This window comes from Mus caroli, unplaced genomic scaffold (assembly GCF_978045245.1).
Source record: "Mus caroli unplaced genomic scaffold, Mus_caroli_1 scaffold_7, whole genome shotgun sequence".
NCBI lineage: Eukaryota > Metazoa > Chordata > Mammalia > Rodentia > Muridae > Mus > Mus caroli.
The window spans coordinates 15,085,241-15,098,949 of record NW_028227262.1 but is presented as its reverse complement, the minus strand read 5'-3'; the positions used below and the strand labels follow the sequence as shown (position 1 = coordinate 15,098,949).

The 13,709-nt window shown below is 44.5% G+C and overlaps 1 protein-coding gene across 2 annotated transcripts in view; it reads right to left on the bottom strand.

The window, feature by feature from the left end:
• Window positions 1–11,172, bottom strand: part of Lrp6 (LDL receptor related protein 6) — a 126,668-nt gene extending 115,496 nt beyond the window's left edge. For both annotated transcript variants that reach the window (XM_021165898.3, XM_085839845.1), the window contains exon 1: window positions 10,857–11,172. In XM_021165898.3, coding sequence (XP_021021557.1) covers window positions 10,857–10,911 — 55 coding nt within the window. In that variant the 5' untranslated portion in view covers window positions 10,912–11,172. The remainder of the gene's footprint in view (window positions 1–10,856) is intronic.
• Window positions 11,173–13,709: the final 2,537 nt, after the last annotated feature.

Below are 13,709 nucleotides of genomic sequence, written 5' to 3'. Positions count from 1 at the left end.
TGAAACAAACACACAGAGACCCAGCAAAACAAGAATTAATTACACAGAGCTGAATGAACTGTTAAAGGCTGAATGTGGGATTTGTTTACAATATTACTGGTGCTTTAATGTCCTACTTCCTGGGTGAAGTAATCTCTCAATCAATCTCTCTCTCTCTCTCTCTCTCTCTCTCTCTCTCTCTTAAATTCTCTATTACTGTTAACAGTCTAATCCTTTCTAATCTAAATTACCCTTTCTCCTTGCCTATCTCCTCAGTTCCAGAGCCCCTCCTGAATATAACTCTTTGCCTAGGTTCAGTCTGCCTCCAAACTGGAAGAACCGTGGGTGTCATTTTCAAAGTCCTGCTTTAATCTCATGGTACCAGACATTTTTAAGGAGTGCCAGTCCAGTTGAATTTAAAGGCTATGTTCAGAGCTTTCCTGGAAACTTGTCCTACTATGTAGCTCACAGAGTTCCAGCTTCATGAGTACATTAAGGATGGTCACTTCCTGACAGGCCCCAAAATTCCAGAGCATTTGGAGAACATCTGAAAGATAGGACTTAACCTAAATCTCATAGGTACAAGAATTGAAACCTGATGTTGAGTTCTTCCCTTACAATCCCTCACTTCAAGAGACTTAAAGAATCTGAAAGTCCTTTAAAAGTTCTGACCAAAGTCATCAAATGACCCATTAGATGTGTGGCAAAATACTATTCCTGTCACACCCGTGAGAGCAATCGGCCAAATCAAATGTAACTAACTTCACAACCTCTTGTTCTATCTCCAAAGGAGCCAGGCTTTGTTCTGAACAACGGAGATTCTGACAAGTGCATGCAGTTCCCCACTGACTAGGCTCGACCAAACTTCACAGACTTCCTTCCCTCCTCCAACAAGCCCTTAAACTCTGGCTCACCCTAAGCTTAGCAAGCAGATGCACAACTTTCTTCCTCAATTCCAAGTGTCAGCTGACCAGACAAAAACAGAATTTTCCAGTTAGACAATTTTGATCATGCAATCTGCGTACCCCTCTCCTCTTGGCCCAACTCCCACAGAGCTCCTGCTGGCCTTCTGGCCCTTCCCTAGGAATGGAGTGTTTTTGTAGTTGGTGTTGAAACAGGCAGAGATCCTAAGGAAAGCACTTCTGCTGAAATGAACCGCTCCTTTACCCAAGTACATATCTGTCTTTATTTGCAATCCTATAACACACTGTCTACTTACAAACTCCAAAACTCTATTATTGTCCTCTATCAAAAGTGATTAGATGGGTGTGGTGACATTGCCTGTAACTCCAGCTACTTAAAAGGATAAAAAAATTCATTTGAGCCCAGAAGTTCAAGGTCAGCCTGGGCAACGTACCAAGCCCCTGTAACCATAACAATAAACATGATGGTACACTCACATAATCCCAGATGAGATGAGAGGATTATGAATTACAAACCAACCTAGGCTCATGGTGAGACCCTGCCTTTACTAAAAGACTTGGGTAAAAAGGTAAAATTGATACCTATAGGAAGCACTGAAAGTGGAACTTCTGTCCACAGTTCGAGCAACCCAGCCTGATGTTACCGCCCACCGTTCTAATTACGTGAAAGGAATTTCACACAGGATTTCTAGGCTCTTTTATCTTCTTCTAAATGTGAATTTAGTACTATGAACTCAGTATATGTCACTATGGAAATGGTTTAACTAAGAGCTAGGAGGATGGCTCGGTCAATACACTGCTTGCTGCTCAAGCATGAGACCCAGAACTCAGGTTAAAAAAACAAAAAACAAAAAATTAGACAGCAAAGACAAGCATCATTCCTTGGAGCTCTTGGATAGCAAGTCTAGCCAAATCTGTAAGGTCAAAGTTCACTGAGAGACTGCCTCAAAGTGTAAGGTGGGGAGCAACAGAAGAAAACACCCAACATCAACCTCTGGCCTCCGCACGCATCTCTCTCTCTCTCTCTCTCTCACACACACACACACACACACACAAAATATGGCTGAACTATGACAGGGCTATTTATAAGTCAAAAGAGAGAAGCAAGAAATGCTAACAAGTGTCTAGATAAATCTCAGCAGCCCATGGAAATGATATTCTACAATCTTTTTCAATAACCTCAATGGGTTTCTGCCAGGTGTAGTGACACATGCCCCAGCACTGCAGAGGCTGAGTCAGGAAGACTCCAAGTCCCTGCCCAGCATGGACTACAGGGTAAAAACCTTTCTCAGAAAGGTGAGGACGGGGACCAGATTTTAAAAATAACTTAAAAACTTCAACAAGCAAGCCCATATTCACTTTAGAGTTCTTCATATGTCTATACAATGCAATATTACTTATATAAAAGGAATTAAATATAGATTCATGTTATACTATAAACATTATTAAAACTGTGCAAAGTGAAAGAAGCTAGACACAAAAGCCCACATGCTATGTTCTATTTCTATGAAATATTCAAAGTGGGCAAATTCAGAGGCTGGGGCAGAGAGAGATTACAAAGTGACAGCTAAGAGGCACAGAGATGGCTGGAGAGTACTAATAATGTTCTAGAATAAGACCATGGTGATAGTTTTACAACCCTCTGAATTAAAAAAAAAAAAAAAAGGAGCAGACACTTAAAAATGGAAATTTTTATGCTATGTAAATGTTTTTAAGTGGAGTTTTCTGGGTTTTGGGGTTTTTTTTTAATGTGAATTATAGCCTTTTTAATGTTTTTTTTTTAGAACTTTTTTATTATTTTATTTAATACACTGTAGCTGTCTTCAGACACACCAGAAGAGGACATCAGAGCAGATGGTTGTGACACCATGTGGTTGCTAAGAACTGAACTCAGGACCTCTGAAAGAGCAGTCAGCACTCTTAACCGCTGAGCCATCTCTCCCGCCCTTTACTGGGTTTTAGATTAAAACCCTTTTAAATGGGTTTAAAAACTCAACATAGCCAGGCATGATGGTACATACCATAACCCAGCACTGAGGAGGCAAAGGCAAGAGGAACACAGATTTGAGATCTCTCCAAAAAAAAAAAAAAAAAAAAGCAAAGACTGGGCTGTGATACAGTGGAGAGTTTAGTGTTTGACTTTCTGTATCCCTAGCCTGTGCGTGCAGTACAGGCTCCTGCATACGATGACTCCCTGCACATCTCCATTCACTCCCTACACACACCAAAACTAGCTATGGCAACTTCATATAAAATGCCTAGCATTACATTTAACAAAGACGCACCTCCCTGAATCCTTTAAATCATCTCAAGGGCACTTATGCCACCTAATAAGCGCTGTTTAAACACTGCTGCTGAGGAAATGAAAAGAAAGGGACGTCTGTACTGGTAAGCACAGATACAGCTTTCTTTTGGAGGGGAACCTTTTAGAGGATTTTGGGGGGGTTGTTGTTGTTGTTGTTGTTGTTGTTTTGGTTGGTTGGTTGGCTGGCTGGCTGGCTGGTTTGTTGTTTTGGTTTTTTGGGACAGGGTCTCTCTGTGTAGCCCCAGTTGCCCTGGAACTCACTCTGTAGTCAGGCTGGTCTAAACTCAAGAGATCTGCCGGCCTCTGGCTCCCAAGTGCAGGTATTAAAAGGAAGATATAGATTCTTAACCTTCACTTTCTAATGAACCCGGCTGTAAATAATGAAGACTCTGACTCTTAATAATCCACACAGTGTGGCTTGGGTCTCACAGAGAACAGAGTAACCAAGTCCAATGCAGAAAATACTTCCTAGTCAAACATTTGATGGTAGAACTTTTTATGGTTTGAATGACGGTTTTCAGGGGGCGGGGAGAGTGGCAATTGCTGACCATGGCCACCTTTGCATTTCTGTTTCACACTGAGAATCTGATCAGCAACATTATGCTTGGTAGCAGTCAGTTACATACTTCAGTGTCATCAAAGCACTTACACACAGCCCTGCTAAGCAAGCTATCTAACAGAGAATAGCCCCACAGCATCAAAGTGCCAGTCACTCAACTGGAAGAACCCAAGGGCTTTCCTTGTTTGCTAACCTCACGCTAAACAGCCTGAACCTTTCCTGAGTACAGTTACTGCCACAAATAGCACAAGTGTAAGGAACAAAAACTCTGTGCTAATATAACAGCGAACAGCACTGTTTTCTCTGTACTTTTTCTTTTGAGCCAGGCAGGGTCCGGGCTGGCCTCTAAGCTGCAGTGTTCCTGTCTTACCTCCAACTACCTAGGATCACAGGCATGTGATAGATACCCTGCTCAGCAAAATCAATCATTTCAAGGGCAAATTGTTACTTCATGTATTTGACATTTCAAAATGAATCCTACAAAATAGTGCTGTAGTCACTAAAAGGAAACATATTTTACAGAAGACACAAAACACTTATGTTAAGGCTAAAAAACACTAAAGAACTTAGGAGATATCACATCTACTCGGTCTTCAGAAAGCAATCTACCAACTGGATACTTTCTATTATTTTGATAAAACTGTATTACCTGTGCTTACTATTTTAATAAGGGGGAAAGTATCACAATCAATTGTTTGAGTTCTCTATTTTCTAGTTTATTAATAATCATCATCACCCAACTCACCCTCTCTTAGGGCTGGGGAAATGAATCAGTCCATAAAGTATGGTTTCTAAAATGTTTTCCAAGCAGGAAGACCTGAGTTTAATCTCTAGAACCCATATTTAAAGGGGGGGGGGGGGGGGGAGCTAGAGATCGTTCAGCAGTTAAGAGCACTGACTGATCTTCCAGATGTCCTGAGTTCAAATCCCAGCAACCACATGGTGTCTCACAGCCATCTATAATGGGATCCAATGCCTTCTTCTGGAAACAGAGAGACTGGGATAAGCAATATCACTGGGACTCACTTACCAGACCAATGTAAAAACTCTGCCTCAAACTATGGAAACTGCATTCACAAGAACACACATACCTGCGTACACATGCACACACAAACAGAAGATGAAAAGCAAGGTGTGCGTGGCAGTTCACACCTGCGCTCCCAGCATCTGGGGAGGTTTAGGCAGGACAAGTGCAGCAAGTGTAAGGTCAACCTGAGCTACAGTGAGACTTGGTCAGAAAAAAATATATTTAAAATACTTAATGTAAACTAGCCATTAGCCATCTCATTTCACATAAAGCAAAATACAAAACATCAGAAGTACAATATTTCAGTGGTAAATTTAAAATTTCAAAACGTAGTCCAAAAATTATCAACTGGTAAGCAGTATCTAATAGCAAGAACTTGAATGTCTTACTAAACTTAGGTAAGCATTGATTTTCTCTCATTCTGAGACAAGATTTCCCATAGCCAAGCATGGCCTCAGCTCTCTGGGAAGTGAGGCTCACCTTGAGCTCTTGTTCTTCCTTCCTCTTCCTTGTAAATTCTGGGATCCAGCCACCAGGGCTGACTTGACGTGGCCACTCAGACACTGTGTACTGTGCAGCCCTGCTTCTCAGCCTCCCTACCACGACTCCCTGAACTCCTGCTGTTCATGACGGAACAGAAAGGAAAGCAGACTGCATAGCTTAATGTCATAAGAGGCACAGAACGACAAAAAATAGGATGATAAGACCCCCACACCTTTCTAATATAGTGGTCCCTCTATAATCATCTCAAACATAAACTTTCACTAAAATTTCCACAGTGAAAACCAAAGTTCCTGCAGTAGTTATACTACAGTTGTGTTACTTATTTTTCCAATAATCTAAGTTATTCAGACAATTTTGTTCTCACAAAATAATTTCCATCAATGTATAACTTTTTATAGAACCACTTTTGATACTAAAAGAGAGAAAAGTCCTCTTTGATGGTCAAAGCATGGTTAAGGACACAGGTCAGTTTAACAAATGGGAACACCTCTAATTAAAGCTAAGGAAAAAGTTCTCTAAAAAAACTGATCAATGGGTAAACACTGTTAGCACTTCTGGTAACAGTGAACTAAAACTTTCAAGTTTTACAAATTATTTTCTAGCCAGGTAAGCAAATCTAGGACAAGGAAGCTGGGGTGAGAGCTTCAGACCAACCCAAACTGAGTCCTCATCACCATTACCAACTCACAGTGAGCCGAACCCTCAGAGGATCACCCAAGCGCTCCAGTGCTTCTCACAGCACACGTTCCCTAAAAAGTCCAAATTTTAAAAAGATGGCTTGGGGGCTGGAGAGATTGCTCAGCCTTCTGCAGGTCCTGAGTTCAAATCCTAGCAACCACATGGTGGCTCACAACCATCCTTAATGAGATCTGACGCCCTCTTATGGTGTGTCTGGGACAGCTACTGTATACTTATATATAATAATAAATTTTTTTAAAAAGATGGCTTAATGGGTAAAGTGGTTGGTAAGCAAACATGAGGATCTGAATTCATATTTCCAGAAGCCATGTAAAAAGCCACCCAGAAACATCTATAGTCTCAGGATTGGGCGGTAAAGACCAAGGGAGCCAAACCAGCCAATCAGTAAGCCCCAGACTCAGTGTTCAAAAGCCAAGGAGCAGAGCAACTGAGGAAGATGACTAGTGCCTACAAACGTGGATGAATGTACCCACACACAGGAGCACAAGCACACAAACACACACATAAAGCTGTTGTGAGAGCCAGGCATGGTGGTCCATGCCTGTAATTCCAGCACCTGGGAGGCAGAGGCAGGAGGAGCCTGAAGCCAACCTCCACTCTGTAAGCAGACCTGTCTCAAAAAGGAAAAACAACGTAACAAAAACTGTATCACTGTCAAATTTGATGGCTACTGTGCAAAGAAAGGTACAACTGACCCTTTCACCTTCCAGACTTCTCAAAGCCCATAAATAGAGCAGAAATCTCCAAAATTGACCCTTGGCTTGATAAAGACAATAAGGTACAAGGAGACTAAGTGGCCAACCAAAGCACAAAACACCAAACTTAGAAAAATAAGCTATCCCGACTCCCATGCCAAAATTCATTTGACTGCCTCAAAACGTTGTAATACCTGATTTAAAGGAGAAATCAATTTTGAAAGACTCACTTTTCTAGAAATATTAGCTGTAAACACTTCAGTTTGTTCAGATACCATTCACATCTCTACAAAAAGTGGGCTGGGGGAAGGAAGACAGGCAGGCAGCAGAGAATTGTCATATGAACAAGCCCGGCCACAAGAGAACATCTATGTTACACTCCCTTCCCCACAAGGCTCAGGGACCATCTCAGAAGAGGGAGCGAAAGATTTTAAGAGCCAAAAGTCATGCAGGAGCAGAGCAAAATAATGTCTTCTGGCCATGACAGGAGTGCTGCACACATGAACTCACAGCAGCTGTGGTTGGCTGCATAAGACCCACACAAGATCAAGTATGTCAGCATCCCAGCATAGAGGTGGGGAGGGAGGCTCATGAGCTACAGAGGAGATACAGACAGATGGCTGCTGGTGGAGGAAGCGTCCTTTTCTCTACGTGTGTGGCCCCTGACAGGTTTATTATGCTCCAGTAAATGGTACCAAACCCAACAGTATATAGGCAACACAAACTGGACTTGGTAGACTATTTTAAAGACAAAGAACTCAAAGTTCAGAGCGGATGAAAACAGATCTGGGAGAAGTCAGGAGTAAGAAGATAGGAGAAGGGATAGGAGAATAAATATGATCAAAATATATTGTATGCATGTATGAGATTCTCAAAAATAAAAATATTTTTTACAGGAAATAAGAATTTTAAGAAGTCTCCTCAAGCTGGGCGTGGTGGCGCACTCCTTTAATCCCAGCACTTGGGAGGCAGAGGCTGGAGGATTTCTGAGTTCGAGGCCAGCCTGGTCTACAAAGTGAGTTCCAGGACAGCCAGGGCTATACAGAGAAACCCTGTCTCGAAAAACCAAAAAAGAAGTCTTCTCAAAGAAAACCAAGATACAGTACTTACCAAGTACCTATTTTGATGTCATCTGAAAACCTGTTTTTTGTTTTGCGGGTGATAATGGTTGTTGTTATTGATAAAGGTTTCTTTTTTTTTTTTTTTCCCCATACTGGCCTCAAACTTACTATACTGTCTGGGCTAGCCTTGCCTCCTATCAAGTGCTGGTACTACAGGCATATGCTTCCATGCTTGCCTTCAAATACTGTAATTCTTGCAGCTGGATTTAAGAGTGCACACTGTCTTTTAGAGAACCTGAGCTCAGTCCCCAGCACCCACATTAAGTGGCTCACACCACCTGTAACTCCAGCTCCAGAGAACCCATGCTTCGTTCATTATATACAGACACACATAATTTTTAAAAATTAAAAAATTAATTTTTTTATAAAACTGTGGCTCTTTCCAAAAATATTTCATCTAGAAAATCAGAGATAATGTTTTTCCTATTGGTACCTGAGTAGACCTAACCTAAGCTGTGGGGTCTGAAAGAGCAAAGCCCTGTCTGCCTTACTCCAGCCGTCCTGAGGAACTGAGATTCACACAGGAGCTACTCCAGGCACACTGGCCAGAGAACGGAGAAAAGCCCTGCTCTACAATGAACTAGCTGACAGAGAGTGCCCCAACTTCTTACAAATGACAACAATATCATCTACTTTAAGCACTCTTGAGTCTTAAACAAATTAAATCTCTAATCACCAACAATTGAGGACATATCCATAAATAATAAAAAAAAATTTCACACACACAGAAAAACATTATTTATAGCCATATATGGCTGCGAGGCATGCCTGTGACCCCCACACTCAGGAGGCTAGGAAAGGGGAATAGTTGAGTTGCATTTGGAGGTCAGCCTGGGCAGCATAGAAAGATCCTGTCTTTAAAACTTTTTAATTAATATTTGGAAAGCACTCCTATGTTACTTCATTAAACACACCTAATAGCCCTTGCAAATCAGCCAGACAGGTATTATTACCCATGTTTTATATATAAGCTGAGACAGAGAGAACCAGAAGCAGAAATAATGAAGACCTAGCTTTAAACTTAAGTCTATGGTGCTAAAATCCTCAACTTTCAAGTTTTTCCCAATATTTTTTGTCACTTGGTAACTAGGACAGGGTGCAGCCTGGCGATAGCAGTATTAAATGACCTTCAACTGCTGGTAAGTAAACAAGGCTATAAGGGACAAAGTCCCAAAGTCACACATCATCACAAACCCAATGTAAAAGTACCACCTCTTCTGGGAACTACAAGTAATTAAATCACACTTTGCTCCTGGGAAACCAAGGGTGACTGTCACTTATAACAGAGCCTAACAGTGCCAAGAAGTGAAGAAACTTTACATTAGGAGTCTTTTACACCAAAAAGACAGTTTCCGTTGGAATGATACGTGCTCACAACTAAGTAATGCCAAACAGAAAAACAAAGACCTCCTTAGCATTATTGTATTACATTTAAATAAGCTCCACTCTGGACAGTTACCTCTTCTTGATCTTGTTACACAATATCACGCCTCACCATCTCTAAACCAAAGTCATGCATGAATCTACTCAACTCTAGGCTCAAACCTGTTATCAAAATAAACAAACAGTCCTATGTCCCCTCTCTCGGATGTCACAGATTCAGACTTTTCCAACTCAAAATCAATCCACTAGTTCTACATTTTAACTCTTATGAACTTGTCAATCATATTCACGTGTCAATTACAACTTTCTCACAGCTATGGCAAAATCTTTCAACGTAGAGTGTACTATAACAAAATAAACACTTGAGATGATTAAATCTCTTGAGTAATAATATTGAGCTCCCTGCCATGGAAATTAAAACAGCAATTATCTTTCTGGTATTTACGAAAAGGACTAGACAATTCGGGATACGCTTATTTTTAGAAAATGGTGAGGGTTTTTTTTAAGGCAACTACTCTTATTCAAATACACACATACATAGATGATAGGCTGTCCCACTTACATCATAAGATTGTTAGCTACTAGCCTACTTTGCAAACTTCCATACTTCTGACGGACGTAAACTTGAGCTTGTTAAATTAATAACTAAGAAGCCCAGAGAGGTCCCATGAACTGGCACAGGTAAGTTAACAAAAGCGAACTACAAGATACCACCAGCACCTCAGTTCTTGCACAGGTTAACACTCCACAGCACCAGCCCCCGTCGCTCCTCAACTGGAGAAGACCAGTCGACAAGGTTTCCATTGCAAACTGTCACACAACAAAAAGTCAGGACGTGCGTCTCGGCTTCACAGTCCAAATCCAAAACACCACAGAGCCACTACATTTAAGCGATTCCCATAGCAAATTACCCAGGGCATTCTCTGTTATTTACTAAAGTGCCAAGCAGTTCCCAGGGGTGCCCAGCAAATGATAATTTAGTTCCCAGGATAGGCTCCTCGCCACACAAGGATGACTTCCCTACTTGGTGCCAACTGTACACTTGCACACTCCGCAAACAGGGGGCGAGTCCTGAATACCAGGGCTTACGAGGGCAACGTTTGTGTTTTTATTATGGGCTCAGATGATCCCCAATGCTGAAAAGCGCGACCTATCACCCTAGAGTCAATTTCCAACTGTGCTCTCACCCAGGACCATTCTATCCCCACGGAAGACAATTATTAGTTGTAACAAGGCCTAGAGAGGGGAGGAGGAAAGAAAAATAGTGGGGTTTAAAGAAGAAGAAAAAAAAGTTCACCTAAGAGACACGGGAAAGGTGAGCTCAGGCTTCGAGGGAGAGGGAGGTCAACACCAATGGTGCTGAAAGCGCAACTACAAAAGCCCCTTTCTGCCCCGAGTGCAGGCGAGCCGGGCACCGTCAGTCATTCCGATGGAGTGCGGGGGGCCAGGGGTCCCCCCGAGGCCCGCAGCTTTGTCCGGCGGCGCCGCGGGGCCGGCCAGGGGTGTGCGCTGCGGCCGGGCGCGGCCCCCGACCGCGGGCCCCTTCCTCGCGCGGCTCCCCAGCGCCAGGCCTCTGTCCCCCGCCGCTGTCCCCGCCACCTCCCCTCCCCCTCCCGGGACCCCGGCAACTTTTCCCCCGGCCTCGCCTCGCCTCGCCTCACCTCTCAGCAGCACGCAGAAGCTGCAGGCCAGGAGGCTCCTCAGCACGGCCCCCATCTTCCCCCCACCACCGCGCGCGCTCGCGGCCCTCACCGGCGCCCGGCGGCCAGGGGACGCGCGGGCGAGGAGCCGGGGCGGCCGCCGCAGCGGCGGGTCTGCACGCTCATGCTTTCCGCGGCCGGGAGAAGAAAGAAAAGGGCGCACGTCAGGGCTCTAGCGCGCCGCTCCGGCCCGGGCTCGCGCGACGCCAGCGCCTGCCCCCATGCCGCCGCCTCCTCCCGCGGCGCCCCACGTCCCCCGCGCGGCGCCTCATTCAGCCTCTTCCTCTCGCAGCGGCGCAGGGATCCGCCGCGGGGCCGCCGCCGTCTCCCTGCGCGCCCGACTCCCCCCACCCCCGGTCCTCAGCGCGCCGCGGCCGGACCCCGGGAGCCGCGCGCGCCGACTCCCCGTAGAGCCCCCGCGGGGTGAGCCTCGCGAGCCCCCGCACGCTGCGGGGATAAGGTCTTCCCGAGGCGCATTCCGATGGGATTCTTTCCCCGGGCGGCGGAGGGCGTGAGGCGACGTCGGCCGACACTGGGGCCGGCGTGGTCGGGACTACTTTCTGCGTCCCGGCCCGTCGCCGCCCGCGCCGCTCTTTGTGCGCCCGGCCGCCGAGCCAGGTGGAGCTGCGGACCCCGGGGCTGCCCCGGGACGCAGGAAAATCAAAGTGGCAGTGCGGCTTACGCTCGCCCGAAGCGGCGGGCCAGGGGAACGGTGTGCAGAAGCCAACGCGGAGCACATCGCTAGTGGATTGGGTTGAGAATCCTCATCATGGGAAGTAAAATAAACCAGAGTCGGACTTAAAAAAAAAAAAGTATGTTTTCTCTCAGTGTGGAGCCTGCTTTACATATACACATAAAGTCACACACATGGGAAAAAGACAAAGATTGTGGGATTGTATACACATAAGTAAACCTTACTCAGACAAGTTTCCCTCATATGTGGATCTAGGTGTGTGTGTGTGTGTGTGTGTGTGTGGAAATGCCTTTATATATGAGTTAACACATAGATGATAAGAAAATAAAAGTATGACTATCTGGGAAAAAGAGTGAAGCTAATGTTGGGGGAAGAGGCACACACATGTTAAAAGAAAATTATGTGCTTGAATCTTACCCATCATTACATACAATGAATATAAACCAAGAAAAAAATTAAAGAAAAAACAATAGTTTTTTTGTTTGTTTGTTTATTGCCTTCCAAGAAATACAGACTTTTTTTGTGAACTAAGCTGACTAGGACTAAAGCTTTCTAAACTGAGAGAGAAAATCCTTAGTAGCTAACAGCAAAGAGAAAATAAAACATGTCTTTTCAGGGGGGGAAGGGGTTTACAGGTCTGAGAGAAAAAAGGAGCCCCTAGAACAATCTCTACCACTACATGTGCACTGGGCATTCCCTAGTAATAGCCCAGATGCCCTCTGCAGTCACCTGGCCGGCTTCAGCCTAGGCCAGCCAGCTCCAAAAGTTAACCATCAGCTGTGTCCTGTCCAGCCATCGCACACCCTTTCTGCAGGCGAATGGGCAAAGGGCTCACCTAGGGCTTGCAGGCAAATTATCAGATGGGCCACTCAGAACTACCCTGAGATAAGACTGGCTTTGCTGTGACTCTCTTGGCACACATGAAGAATTTGAGACACTCGGTGACTTATCCAAGGCCACTCAAGTCCTGAGTAACAGAACCTGAAGCAACCAGCTTGGAGGATTGTACAAGAGTGTTAGGAAATGTTTTCAGGTAGGCTGGTGAGGGAGCCCGGTGGGTAAAGGCACTCACCACTAAGCCCGACAGCCTGAGTTCAATCCCTAGGACCCAGAATGTGGAAGGAGAGACCTTATTCCTTCCAGCTGTCTCTGACCTCCATTTATATGATATATGCCGTGGTACTCACCCTCTCCAGGACACACACACTTTTTTGTAAACAACAACAAAATTTACATGCTTAAAAGTAGTGAAGATGGAAAACAGAAGGGGATATGGCGTGGTGGCAGACTTTCATGTGCAAGACCCTAGATCGCTCTTGTACAAGACCCTAGATCGCTCTTGTACTGTGGGAAGAAACTGGAGATCTCAATTATGCTGATGTAACATGTGTGCATATGTGTGCACAGACCTATTGTATATTTGAGCAAAGGGCAGAATTGATAACGCAAAAGTAGGTATCAGCATAGAGGTGCGCTTTTCTTCCCTGCCCTTTAATAGATTGTGTTTTTATTTCCTAAAGATACTGGAGTGAACCTCTGTAATAGAAGCCTAGCAACAATGCTTATTCTCATTGTAGAACAGATTTGTCACTCAGCCATTTAATTGCACATTAGACACGGTCCCTGGGCTAAGTGTTGGTGATTTAACAATGAGAATAACCGTAGTCCTCACACTCAAGCTAACACCCTGATTTGGAAACACACATGAGTTAAAATGTTATACTTGCTAGATGGAGACACTCTTGAGTTTGCCTAGATAGTTCAAAGAATGAGAAAATACCTGGAGAACCCTGGCTTGAAATGTCCCTCGAGAGTCTGCTTTGCTGACCAGGCCAACGAAGCATCCCAGGCAGAAAAAGGACGGGTGAGAAGGCACGGGGCTAACTAGAGCACTTGGCATGCTGGGATTTGAAAGTAGCTCCACCATGGGGCTTTTAGAGAATGTCAAGAAACGAGGGTGGACCATTACATAGGAATTGTGTTTATTACTAGAGAAGGTATTTATTTGTTTATTCATTCATTCATTCCTTTGGGGGTGTTGAGGCAGAGTTTCGTGTAACCCAGGATGACGTTCAACTCTCTGTATAGTCGAGGATGACCGTGAGTTTCTGACCATCCTG